The 13,614-nt window shown below is 33.1% G+C and overlaps 3 protein-coding genes across 4 annotated transcripts; 2 read left to right on the top strand and 1 right to left on the bottom strand.

Annotated features, from left to right (window-relative positions):
• Positions 1-32: 32 nt before the first annotated feature.
• Positions 33-3,491, bottom strand: LOC106294029. 2 transcript variants are annotated; one of them, XM_013729647.1, is made up of 3 exons: positions 3,287-3,491; positions 2,140-2,255; positions 33-513 (listed from the first exon to the last, which is right to left on the bottom strand). In XM_013729647.1, exons 1-3 carry the CDS (start codon positions 3,389-3,391, stop codon positions 120-122), a joined length of 615 nt encoding a protein of 204 aa, XP_013585101.1. In that variant the 5' UTR covers positions 3,392-3,491; the 3' UTR covers positions 33-119. The 2 variants fall into 2 exon arrangements, with proteins under 2 accessions (XP_013585101.1, XP_013585102.1); XM_013729648.1 differs by having other exon boundaries at positions 33-510.
• Positions 3,492-9,091: 5,600 nt separating this feature from the next.
• On the top strand, positions 9,092-10,320 carry LOC106293740 (transcription factor bHLH55-like). Its single transcript, XM_013729393.1, has 3 exons — positions 9,092-9,519; positions 9,666-10,061; positions 10,149-10,320. The coding sequence occupies exons 1-3, from the start codon at positions 9,205-9,207 to the stop codon at positions 10,221-10,223; spliced, it is 786 nt and encodes a 261-aa protein (XP_013584847.1). The 5' UTR covers positions 9,092-9,204; the 3' UTR covers positions 10,224-10,320.
• A 2,531-nt stretch (positions 10,321-12,851) lies between these two features.
• LOC106344337 lies at positions 12,852-13,520 on the top strand. The gene is made up of 2 exons (XM_013783736.1): positions 12,852-13,281; positions 13,393-13,520. Exons 1-2 carry the CDS (start codon positions 12,852-12,854, stop codon positions 13,518-13,520), a joined length of 558 nt encoding a protein of 185 aa, XP_013639190.1.
• The last annotated feature ends 94 nt before the right edge of the window (positions 13,521-13,614 follow it).

Below are 13,614 nucleotides of genomic sequence, written 5' to 3'. Positions count from 1 at the left end.
TATTTGTATCTATAAACTTGTGGACAGTATTTTTATTCTCAATGTGATTGTTATTATAAGATCTGATTTTAGTGCTATAATCTTACACAAAGAAAAGTCTAAAAAGAATAACTACATGTTTAGCCAAAACCAGGAGGGAGTTCATGATCTTCGTCATCACTGTTGTTGTCAATGTGATTAACTCTGTTGGTGCTACTATAACTACATGCTGCTTCTCCTTTGCTTTCTTCTTCTACAGCTCCTCGAATCAGCTCTTGCTTCTGTTTACCAGCTGGACCAAACCTAGGTAGCTCCTTCTCTAAATGGGGATAAGACGAGGAGGCTTCACCTATTGAGACCGGTGCTGGTATATTACGTCCCGCTTCTCTCGTGGATGGTCCCTCTTGAAGGCCTCCTGGGTTAGATAATATAGCATAGACGGATTGCACGGTTTCTTTGATCTCGCTCTTCATCCCGTCTTCTGATCTTATTATCCCCCACAACCCATCTGAGAGCTGGCTCAGCATCTTGCTTCTAGATTGAAAAAAAAAAAACAATCCAAATGTTTTTAGGATGCTTGTCATAACAAAACAGTTACAACCAACAAGAAGTGTCCTAAGCAGAAGAACACTTCTTTTTTTAACTTAGGCCATGTTCGTTTGTACATCTGGAAGATGTATCCAGATGGTCCATCTAGATGTCTTATCCAGATGCTCCATCTTGATGTCTTATCCAGATGCTCCATCTGGGTGTTGTTCGTTTCTTCATTTCGTCCATGCATCCAGATGAATCGTCTGAATGCAACTATGTTCTTTACTTTTCATTTTTTAACTTCCATCTACATCCAGGTGGACTTGTTAATAAAATGATTAAAATATAATTTTTTGCGTTTCGGCGAGAAAATAGCATTTTTACATTTTTGGCGGAAAATATTTTTGCGGTTTTTGAGGAAAATGCGTTTTTGGCGAAAAAGTGCATTTTTGTTGTTTTGGCGAAAAAATATGTTTTTATGGGTTTGGTAGAAAAATAAGTTTTGCGGTTTGGACGGGAAAAGTGTGTTTTGCGGTTTTGACGGGAAAAGTGTGTTTTGCGGTTTTAGCGGGAAAAGTGTTTTTGACGGGAAAAGTTTTTTTTTCACGATTTTGGCGGGAAAATACGTTTTTTCCGATTTTGGCGGGAAAAGTTTTTTCGCGATTTTGGCGGGAAAAGTTTTTCGCGATTTTGGCGGGAAAAACATTTTTGCGGTTTCGACGAGAAAATACATTTTTCTGGTTTTGGGTGGGAAAATACATTTTTCTGATTTTGGCGGGAAAATGCGTTTTCCCGATTTTGGCGAGAAGAAACGTTTTCCAGTTTTGGCGGGAAAATGCGTTTTCCGGTTTTGGCGGGAATTTTCCGTTTTCCGGTATTGGCGGGAAAATGCGTTTTCCGGTTTTGGCGGAAAAATTGTGGCGTGATAATTGTGTTTTTTCCGGTTTTGGCGGGAAAATTGTGTTTTCCGGTTTTGGCGGGAAAATTGCGTTTTTCCGGTTTTGGCGAGAAAATTGTTTTTTTCCGGTTTTGGCGAGAAATTGTTTTTTGCGATTTTGGCCGGAAAATGCTTTTTGGAGTTTGGCGGGAAAATGCTTTTTTGGGTTTTGGCGGAAAATGCGATTTTTTGGGTTTTGGCGGGAAGATGCGTTTTTTTTTTTTATTTTGGCCGGAAAATGCGATTTTTCGGTTTTGGTCGAAAAGTGGGGTTTTACTGGTTTGGCCGAAAAATGCGTTTTTATGGAAATGTGTGTTTTACGTTTTTTTGCGGAAAAACGCATCTCGCGGTTTTAGCGGGAAAATGTTTTTTTTGAGTTTTTGCGAGAAAATGCATTTTTTGGTTATAGGAGAAAAATGTATATGCAAAAAAAATAGAATTTAGGGTTTGAAAATAATATTTTGATTTCAAAAGATCATTTTTGTCATTTATTATTTTGGACTGAACTAGATGCATCTGCATCAAGATGCACCATCAAGACTCACCTTCATTTGGACGAGAATTTGATATGAGTTTTTAAAAATTCAGCTGGGTGATCCATCTGGATGTAACATTATAATGCACAAAACGAACATCGATTTGCATCTTCATCCAGATGGATCATCTGGGTGAGCAAACGAACAGGGCCTTACACGACTTCTTGGAAAATGGCATCAGAGAGTTGCCTAGTTTTCATATTTTGAACACCCGGTCGATTCAGAGCTGCTGACTCCTTGACAAGTGATATCATGTTGTTCCGTAATTCCTCCTGCAAAATCAAGTTAAACGCCTTAGTAGTAGAATGCATTCTTGTAGAGAGGCTCATCAACACCCTGAATGACCATTGTGGTGGATTTGGTTTAAAGAGTCTGATCAAAGTTAATGAAGAGTAACATAGCATGTACCAGCAACCACAATTCACAATAAGTAAACATTGACAGACTGTTGGGAGATTAATATATGTAGCTCTGATCTAACTCAAATAAGATAAAACACTCTCCTCGAGGATCTGATCCTGGTAAATTCTCCAAATAGTCTTTTTACTTTGAAGCAAGCAACTTCCAACAATGCACTAATCTCAAAAATCAAGATCAGAGGACCAAACTCTCTCTACCTATAAATAATCTCCATTATCAAATAGTCAAAACAATCAAACTGTATTCGCTTTGCTCAAGTCAAATTGGCTAAGATTTTTTAGATTGAGGCAAAACAAATCACTAAAGCGACTCGTGGTTACGTGGTCCTAAAGCCACGACATGTATTGGGAGTCGAGAGAGTGTCCACAAACCCTAGTTGAAGAGAGACAGAGAGAGGGAGAGGGAGCGGTACATGGGAGCTAGCATTGAGGAACATACGAGAATGCATGGATTTGGATCGTACCCGTAGATCGATGTCCAAGACAGTTCGGTCGCTACGTAGCGATCGGGTCCGCGATGGATCGGTCGCTACGTAGCAACCAAACAAATAACTTGGTCGGTCGCTACGTAGCGACCGATTCGTTGCGGATTGGTCGCTACGTAGCGACCGACCGAGAGGCTTGATCGGTCGCTACGTAGCGACCGATTCATTGCGGATCGGTCTCTACGTAGAGATCGTACGTAGCGATCGACCGAGAGGCTTGGTCGGTCGCTACGTAGCGACCGACTCATTCTCAGGTCGGTCGCTACGTAGCGATCGGCTTGTTCGCGGGTCGGTCATTACGTGGTGACCTTGTTTGCATCTTTTTCCGTCGTTTCATGAACGTGTTCTTTAGTTTCGATGAATGTACCAAGATTAACGCAATATTTCACCGCTTTTTACGTTATCTTTGAGGCGGCGTATGATATTGACGCGGAGACTGTCAAAATCGCCGTCGTCCTTAAGCTTCTGTACAACTTCTTCCTTGCTTATCTTCCTCCTCGCCATCTCCTCCCCCCACTACTGTTCCTTTCTCTTTTGATTTCTGTTTTTCTTTTTGTTATTCCGTTATAATTGGTTACAATTAATTAACAAATAAATAAATAATAAGTTTTTGCCAAAAAAGAGAGTAAATAATCGTAAATATATTACTTTATTGTTCTATTAGAAAAATATTACTATACATGATTTACAAAGCTTCATCTATGATGGTTCTATTTACATTTGAACTGCCTTATGAAAATATAAATGTTACCGTTTAACTTTTATATATCATTATGATTTTTTTTATAAACGTTTTTTTACAGTATGTATAGTTGTTAGAATCATTTTTCTAGGATTTAAAACCAACTTTTCTAATAGTGTAAAAAAATTTAAAAGTTTTAACTTAAACTATTGAATTCTCACAAATATAGCCAAGTTTAGTGTGTTTGTTTATCATTAACTAGGTTGTCCTCGATCAATAAAGAAAAAGTTTCTGCTTCGCAGTATTTAGTTTCTTTTTGTAATTTACTTTCAGTATTTTGGGTTATTATTTTATCAAGGTTGATAAGAATATTGACTTGAATTTATACTTAACATATGAAATGAGAATGGGTGATTTTTGCTTTTTTAAGTTACATTAAAATTGTGTTTCAAAAAGAAAAGTTACATCAAAACAAAGAAAATTAAGAGAGTACAATCAAATAAGCTTGAGAACACTTTTATTTATACACAGATCATGCATGACCTTTTGGTGAATGGGATCATAAATTCATAATAACTGCCAACATGGTCATCACCATGTTGAATCATTACATACAATAATGTACAAATATGGAATCAAGATCAAATGGATCGCATCTCTATAAAAAGATCGAAATGTCAGACCTAATCTTGACCCCAATTAAATCCAGCAATTATTGCAATAAAAGAAATCATTTAATATCCTCCAGTGTCCATGTCATCCTTGGCAATCAGATTCCAACTTGAATGAATAATTGGAGATACTGTAACGTTCTTAGTCCCCACTAAATTTTTGATTAAGGAATTTTAAAAATGTATTTTAAACCTTTAAATGCTATGTACTTGGCCTGAAAGCTATCGTGATTAGTTGGTTTTAGTGTTTTAGATATAATATATTTGCGGCTAAATGAGGTATCAACCTACAAATTGTCTCTAAGAATAAAAAAAAAAAATTGTTAGTAAACTACCAACTTATTAAGAATCCAAAAACAAAATCTTAAGAATTAATCGTAAAACATATATGAAATGCATGCTTACTTTTTTTTTTTTTATAGATACACGTGTCTTATAATCTCTGGAATTAAACTTGAGTCATAAAAACGAACCTTTGAATATAGAACTTGAATAATTACAATATATAGTCGACAGGTTTTTTAAAGTGATCATCCAAAGTGATAAAGATCCATCACTTTAAGATACTGCTGCTCAATACCAAAGAAAACATATGACAAGGCATGTAGATGAAATAATAACGCAATCTGATTATACAGTTGCCGGTTTGAGGACTGATTACGTACGTCTATGATATGATCTGATACCAAATCGGTTTAATTTAATTGACTGGTAGTTATGAAACTTTACCAAACTATCATCAATAGGTTTTTAACTGAAAATTTGTAAAATCTCGACATCGATCATTAATGGATGACTGCATCCTTAATGGCTCTCGGTATTTCCCACATTTTATGATTATGTCATGTATCGCTGTTTACGCTATCTTCATTTATTTTTTGGTAGCCCTTGTTGTTCATGCAATTGTAATTTACAAAATGCTGAACTTGTAAGACAAGACAGAGCAAAATCAAAGATAAAAGCATAGTTGAAATTTGAGATAGGTTTAATTAGACAGAAAAAACTATGGAAAACACTTGACAGGTAATAAGTGATTTTTTTATTAGCGACTTTCATATCAATGCGCTTAGTTTTTGAAAAAATGATGACCAAATTCCATCTCTAAGCCGGATTGAAGTTTTCTTGAACATTAAGCCGGATTTATGTTTATCCTACGGTATAAAGTTTCAGGGATTTATACCAACATTAATCAGTGTTGCTATGGCTGGTCAAGTGGTCATTAGAAATCTAGTCTCGCGAGTCTCTGTCCTTGAAAAAAGTGTGATCGATGAATCTTTTGCTTAGATGCCATGGGCCCGGGCATCATGACTAGAGAATGACGTATTATATTTTCTTATTACTACTTGATATAAATAAGTACTAGGTGGATGCCCGCGATTTCACGGATTTGAATGTTTCGTAACAATATATTTATTATAATTTTTTAATTAAAATATATTTTTACCATTATGTGTTTTCTGTTAAATATTTTTATAATAATGATTGTTTTCTAAAAAGGATAAATATGACTATTTTAAAAAAAATTTAAATTTTTTATTGATAATTGTACTAAAATTAGTTGTATATAATATTCATGATTCATTTTTTAATAAAATTACTTAAATTTTGAAGGTATATAATACTGAAACTTTTGAAATAGTTTATATAGTTTAGAAATATTTGATTCCTAACAATTATTTTATGAATCATTATATATATTATATAAATTACATAGTTATTTACCATAAATTATTTTGTGCAATATATTTAGGTCGTTTGGATAATGATAAAACTGGTTCTAGAACTTATTTTCTTACTCATAAAATGAAAACAATTGAAAGTCATTAACAGATCAAATTATAATATTATTTTTCAAACTCTCTATATGATCGACACCTAACAAAAAAAAATAATTAAGTGATTTCTTAAAACATCTAATCATAATTTAAAACATATGATGAGCTAAGATAAATAATTTTTATAAATGTACGTGTAATTTTTATAAATGATTTATAAAGCTTGTATGAATTTTATTAGACATTAATAGTTATTATAATACTTTATATACAAATACAAGGCTTTATATAAGAATATAAAATCATTATATCAATTTTAATTAAAAACATTGTTTATTATTTTATGTAGTTTACAAATATATAAAAAAATTGATCAAACATTACTATTTTTTTTATATTTTCAACAAATAGTTACCATAAATAATTATTTGTAATATGAGGTAGATTTTTGGCAAGTGATATTAACTGTTTATAGACTTACTTTTTTTATTAAATCTAATTAAAAATAAGTAAAAATTAAAATTTATCGACCAATCAATTTATAACAATTTTTTAAAGATTTCATAAGTGATCTACGGAAAAACAAAAAATCTTTTAAGTGACTTCTCGATTAATATATAGTAGGATAGTCGAATGAGATTTTTAAAACGATTTTAAAAATTAATTTATAAGCTCTTATAGATGGCTTACAAACTCTTATGATAATTTAAAATATACAATAAGCCAAGATAAATAATTTGATAAGTGTTTTTATAGATGGTTTGTAAAGCATATAATATAAACTTTAGAAGATGTTAATAGTTATTATGATAATTTATATAAAATATAATGCTTTTAAATAAGAATATAAAATTATTATATTGATTTATATAAACCCTTTGTCGTTTTTATGTACTTTAAAAATATAAAAAATCGATCTATATTAAATAATATCGACCAATCAATTTATAACAATTTTTTAGGATTTCATATATGATCGACACATAAGAAAAAGTCTCTTAAGTCACTTCTCAGTTAATATATAGTAGGATAGTAAAATAAAATTTTAAAATAAATTTTATAAATTAATTTATAAGCTCTCATAGATGACATACAAACTCTCATAATAATTTAAAATATACAATGAGCCAAGATAAATAATTTGATAATTTTTTTATAGATGATTTATAAAGCATATAATATGAACTTTAGAATATGGTAATAGTTATTATGATAATTTACACAAAATATAATGCTTTTAAATAAAAATATAAAATCATTATATTAATTTATATAAACAGTAGTCGCTTTTTATTTATATATTTTATAAATATAGAAAATGATCAATTTATTTATCTTTCTATAACTTAAACAATTAGTTACCATAAATCATTATTTGTAATATTATGTAAATATTTGGCAAGTGATATTAATTGGTTATAGACTTACTTTTTTAAGATCTAAATAAAATAAATAAAAATTAAAAATCATCGACCAATCAAATTATAATAATTTTATAAGAGTTTAGATATGATCGACACGTAAGCAAAAGTCACTAAAGTGACTTCTGAATTAATATATAGTAGGATTTAACTTTTCGCTTGAAATTGACATAAAATCATAAATATCAAATTTTTGTTTGACGAAACCTTGAACGCAAAACATACAGTATAGGTCTATGATTAAATTGTTATTAGGTGGCCTAAGATATAAACAATATATTTCGGCATATCCTTGGTAGCTTGAAAGCGACATAAACTTGTTTATCATACAGGTTAGTAACGTCAAAAAAATATTATGAGTTTTAAAAACTAATATGAATTTTGAGAAAAAAATACTATCGATTTAAAGATTTGATTACAGTTTTTTTGACTAATTAACCTTATACACTCGTCCTCGGTTCATTGAGTCTTAGTATAATCGGGGATATAATATGATATCTTGCACGTATCTTTCATTAACTAAACTATGATATCTTGAGTCTAGTGGCCTAAAACTTTTTACAAACATTTTGGTCGGGAATGTAACGTTTTAGGCTATAGGATTGTATCATGATTTGTACATCTATCACATAAACGTGGTCACGATTTATTTTATCTAATCCAAACAAATTGTAGAGCATAGACGAAATGGTTCAGTGACAAGTTTCTCGGGCTTCCAAGGCAATTAGTGGATTGGCCTAAATTCCTTATATATTACTCAAGTCCCTTTTATATTTTCGATGTGAGATCTTTTTTCCAATACTCTCCCTTGAGATAATGGTGCGTATAATCATTAATCTCGCAGAATCCATCATACCCCCTCTGAGATCACGTTTTATTTTTCTAGCGATTTCGGTGGAACTGAACCTTCTATGGGCCATCAGCTAATGGGATGATTGGACCACTGTCCGGACCTGATTAATGATTCAAGGTATTGGGTCCGTTCTCATACCATGATAAGTTTCTTGAGCTTCCAAATTAAAACCAATTGGCAATTAGAGGATTGACCCAAGTTTCTTATATATTTCTCAAGTCCCTTTTATATTTCCGACGTGAGATCTTCTCTCCAATATTTAGCTTGTATCAACATATGCTATATTTATATAAATGCAATGTTTGATTTACAATGTAAAGTTTAAAGTTTACTAAATAGTAAACAGAAAGCTTAACTGAAACAATTGAGCTGAGCTGTTCGAATTTTTTATTTTATTGAAAATTAAAACATTCATCAAATCAAGAATCTACCAGCGGATGAAACGCAAAGATATTCTTCACGCACATTTTAAACGTACATGTTCCTAACGTAAAATTACTAAATTGATAGCCGCTATATGAGCAGCTCAAGTTTAATCTGTTAAAACGCTTTCCCAGATAAAACAAATATTTTGTTTAGTATCTATCACCCACTTCTTCACAAATAAATAAATAGTATAACACCCACTCACTCGTCGTACTAGGCCTACTACCTACGTATTATAACGTTAAATTCTTTGAGGTTACAAATCTGCCGTCACATCTGTCTCACTAAAGAAGAAAGAAAAAAATAAAAATCATACTTGAAAAGAAAAAGAAAAATATTTGGGTAGTATAAATGACACCGCATTGCTACCCAAATTCTGCATAACCTTTTTGTTGTTATTAAAACCAAACAACTCAAAGCATCCATAGAATCTCTTATTACCAAAACAGTTCCCACAAACACCAACAAGACAAAGAAAGGCATTCTCCTATGGCTTTTCCATCTTCTTCATCGTTCACAAATGATTTTGCGTATGAAAATGAATTGGATTTCTCGAGTTTGTTAACTCCTTCAACGTTTATATCATTCCAAGATCCTAATCCATCAAATCCGATCATTCATAATACTGAAAACGGCGGAAGACAAAGGATCCGTGAGACGACCGTGACAGATGAAACCCCAAGAGAAGATGTTGAGCCGAAGAACAAGAGAGCGAAACATAGAGAGATTGAGAGACAAAGAAGGCAAGAAGTCACGTCTCTTTTCAAGCACCTAAGATATATATTGCCAGCTCAATATGTTAAGGTATATACATTTTATCATTCCTAATTATCGTCTTTATTAATTAGATCCTTGGTCGTACAAGATATTTTATATATTATAAAATACTTCTTTCTGTAATCGACTGGACTAAATTTTGTAATCAACTAATTACGGTGTTGCATATATAGGGTAAGCGTTCTTCGTCAGATCACGTGAACGAAGCTGTGAATTACATCAAAGACTTAGAAAAGAAGATCAAAGAGGTCAGCAAGAAAAGAGATCGAATCAAGAGATCTATTACTCATCCACCTTCAGCAGGATACTGTCCTATAAGATCGTTAGCAGCATCGTGTTCATCACCATCATCACTATCATCATATTGTTCTTGTGTTGGAGACACACATATCGATTTTAAGGTGATGACTTGTTTGGTCGGTATCGAGGTAGTAGCAAGTTGCTGTTTCAGACACGAATCTTGTCTCTCAAGTGTTCTTCAGCTTCTGGTTCATGAACAATGCTTTAATGTTGTTAGTTGCATCTCAACTAGACTGCATCTAAGATTCATACACACCATTGTCTGTGAGGTAATTTTTTCGGTATTCTATTTTCATTGAATTATGAAGAGAAAATGAATAAAGATTAATTCTAGGAAAGTTTTTTAAATTCTGCAGGTTGAGAAAGGAATAGAGATTAACTTCTCTGAGCTCCAAGAAAAGATAATCAAAATGGGGAGACATCGTGCTTAAACTTTTAGAGCTGTATTCAATTGAAGAAGGATTTGTGATGATATGCAAATTATCTGTCTTGAATTATGAATTTTAAAAATCATATAAAATTAGAGATTGTTGGATTATAAATAAATTTCTCATAATATTCAAATATTAGAAATATTTTAAGCGTTACTTTTTAGTAACTCCAATTTGTGTTTTGTTTTTTCTCTGTCTTCTAGGTCATATTTCAAAAAGATTGTATAACTCAAACAAAAACGAAAATTACACATGACCACCCCCATAGCAAGCTATATATGCAGAGACAGATATGAAATTAAGGGGCCTGAAACCCAAAATATTTTAAGCCCAGAATTGATAATTTGATAAATGAAAAAAAATCTAAAACTGTGTAGGAAGGAAAGAGGATTTTGGTCAAATGACATTCATTCAAGAAGAGTTTTTTTTTTTGGATAATCCGGTGGTGTCTGGCATGTCAGTAGCTCACCGACTAGTTTTATGTGAGTCTATCTACCAACGTTATTATGTAAATCCGGTTATTGGTAATAAGAATTAGATAATTACGAGGATAAGACCTGCAAATTAAAATTATTTAAAAAATATCATATGGAAAAAAAATTATATTATTGATCGAATTAATATATTTGGTTATTAAACAATTTTTTAAAACTTTTTTTTGTTAATTACATAATTTGTTTACTAATGAACTGATCTCATTTTTAAAAATATTTTAGGTCAAAAAATTATTTATCGCATAAAAACCTAACGTTTAGGCCGAAAAATATCATGTCTACGATTTGGTTACAATGAAACTATGGGTGTGATTGGTTGGGTTGTACGAAGTGACTTTAGCTTTAATTTTCATCTACAGACTTAAATATTACCAATCATGCTTTATCTTAGTTTTTAAAGTTACAACCAAAAAACTAAAGTTACAGCAAAAACACACAAAAAATGGTTGTAAAAATCATATTTTCTAAAGTCTCATCTTTTTAGCTGTAGGAAATTTTAAAGGTACATCCCTTAAAGCTAAATCCAAAAATTCTACAGACTAAATTCTAAAGTAAATTTTCTGCAGCTACAACCCAACCAATCACCCCCTATGTCAGCTCGGTTTTATATCATGATTTAGCAATTTAAAAGTTAATTATATTTATGAGAAGTTTACGTTCACGTGCCAATTCTATCTATCTTTGATATCTTTCTCATTTTTATGTCATTTTGGTTATTGCTCGATATAAATATTTATTTTTGAGTTTATTTTCATTTTTTTCTTTTATTTTGGCCTGAGATTTAGAAAATGTTTAAGATTTAAAATTATTAAAGAGATACATACTTAGGTTAAGATCTGCGCCTTGTGCAGAATAAATACTTATTTTATATTTTTCTGTGTTATAAATCATTAAGTGGATGACCCATAACCAAGACCAAGACAAGGCCCAGCCGTGGCCAATGGAAGAGAGAGAGTCGGCGGCCAAGATCCAAGTCGGCCAAGACTTCAATTTTTTCTTTTCTCTGTTTTAGATGTTTTCTTATTTCCTATTGGATTAGGTTTTGGATAATTTCTTTTTTACTTATACTTTGTAATCCTTATAAAAGGAACCTCTATTGTTCATTAATAATAGAGATTGAATTCCCCATTCTTTTACAACACGTTATCAGCACGATAGTCTCCAGAACCCTGAGACAAAATCGAAACCTCTAAACCCTAAAAACCTAAGCCAGCGGCGACAACCCTAGACAACCTTAATCTCGTCCCAACTCCGATCAAGCTCAGCTCATTGACGTTCCCTGATTGTGTCCAACGTCCTCAGCCTCAGCTAAGCTCATGCCCAAGCTCAGGCGACCCGACCTCCTCACAGCTCGCACCCGAGACAAGCTCGCGCCCGTCCTCAGCTCGCGTCCGCCCCGTCTGCGATCCGATTGGAGACAGCAAACGTCCGTTCATCTCAGATTGAAGCTCCATCCGTTCCTGTTCTCTCTCTAAGGTGGTCCGGTTCAGATCTACAAAACAAAGCATATAGAACATAAGAATTAGAAATTGATCACATTGATAAATGCATATGGCCGTGTGGCCTTAGTCTCTCTGTAACAAGTAGAATCATAAATTAGGATTGATTCGCACCATGGTCAAGTAGATTTCATATAGCCGATCCTTATTGTTCGATTACATGGCCGCATAAGGCATGCTTGTAGCCGATTTGTTTTTGAATGTCTTATGGTCGGATGATCACATTGTGAATCTGAATTTTAAATGACAATGTGATCCAGATGTCAAAAATCTCAAATCTAGACTACACAACCCTTAATCTCTCTGGAGATAACTATTTACAGTGGGCGCTAGATACAAAGATCAACTTGAGGTCAAAGGAACTCGGTGATACAATCATCGAGGGAAACAATGATAGTGATAAAAACAGATACATGGCGATTAGTATTATACGCCATCACCTCATTGAAGGTTTAAAGGATCAGTACTTAACAATGGAAAATCCACTAGACCTTTGGACCGCTTTACAGCGTAGATATGATCACCAGAAAACGGTGCTACTTCCAAATGCTAGATATAAATGGAAGAATCTCAGATTCATGGACTATAAGTCCGTGGATGAATACAATTCGGTATTGTTCAAAATAGTTTCAATGATGAGACTTTGTGGTGAAGAAGTGACTGAGAAAGAGTTACTTGATAAAACCTTCTCTACATTCCATTCAACGAATGTGTTGCTGCAGCAGCAGTATAGAGAGAGAGGATTCGCCACATATACTGATCTGATCTCATGCCTACTTCTGGCCGTGGCTAATAATGAACTCCTGATGAAGAACAGTGAGATGAGACCTCCAGGTTCAGCACCATTACCAGAAGCTCACAAAGCTGAACATGAAAAGAAAGATCCCAAAGAAAGCAACCATGTCTATAATGAGAGAAGAACACACGGTAAAAACCGTGGTGGGTACAAGGGACGTGGTGGCCGTGACAATTATGCTTATGGCCGTGGATATGGAAACCACAATAACCGTGGTCGTGGTTCCAACCATGGCTGTGGAAGAGCCAATTTTGGCCGCTGTCGAGGCGGTATATCTAAGCCGTCTTACTCGACCAAATCCGTTTGTCACAGGTGCGGGATGAGTAACCATTGGGCCAAGAATTGTAGAACCCCTAAACATCTATGTGAACTCTATCAAGAGAGTCTTAAGAACAAGAACCCAGAAGCTCATATGGTTCATGACAATGGGTATGATGCTGATGATGATTTCGACCATGAAAAGGATGATCCAATGGATCACGAGACATCAGATTGTCTTAAAGACTAAATTCGACTTTTATTTTTGTTCTTTGATTGATTTGGTGTTTTTATTTTTTATTGTTTGAATTTATAATATGAAAGTTTTAAAGTTTTATAAAGTC

Source organism: Brassica oleracea, chromosome C5 (genome assembly GCF_000695525.1).
Source record: "Brassica oleracea var. oleracea cultivar TO1000 chromosome C5, BOL, whole genome shotgun sequence".
Classification (NCBI taxonomy): Eukaryota; Viridiplantae; Streptophyta; class Magnoliopsida; order Brassicales; family Brassicaceae; genus Brassica; species Brassica oleracea.
Note: the sequence above shows the minus strand (reverse complement) of the source record. Positions and strands in the feature narration are given on the sequence as shown.

Bases quoted from the DNA above. Each gene is read 5' to 3' on its own strand.
- LOC106344337 (XM_013783736.1), top strand. From the start codon at position 12,852: ATGAGACTTTGTGGTGAAGAAGTGACTGAGAAAGAGTTACTTGATAAA. The intron at 13,282-13,392 runs GTATATCTAAGC...AACTCTATCAAG, and splicing joins TTTTGGCCGCTGTCGAGGCG to AGAGTCTTAAGAACAAGAAC.
- LOC106294029 (XM_013729647.1), bottom strand. From the start codon at position 3,391: ATGGCGAGGAGGAAGATAAGCAAGGAAGAAGTTGTACAGAAGCTTAAG. The intron at 2,256-3,286 runs GTAAAAAGCGGT...TTGATTTTGCAG, and splicing joins TACGCCGCCTCAAAGATAAC to GAGGAATTACGGAACAACAT. The intron at 514-2,139 runs GTAAGGCCCTGT...TTTTCAATCTAG, and splicing joins GCCATTTTCCAAGAAGTCGT to AAGCAAGATGCTGAGCCAGC.
- LOC106293740 (XM_013729393.1), top strand. From the start codon at position 9,205: ATGGCTTTTCCATCTTCTTCATCGTTCACAAATGATTTTGCGTATGAA. The intron at 9,520-9,665 runs GTATATACATTT...TTGCATATATAG, and splicing joins TGCCAGCTCAATATGTTAAG to GGTAAGCGTTCTTCGTCAGA. The intron at 10,062-10,148 runs GTAATTTTTTCG...TAAATTCTGCAG, and splicing joins TACACACCATTGTCTGTGAG to GTTGAGAAAGGAATAGAGAT.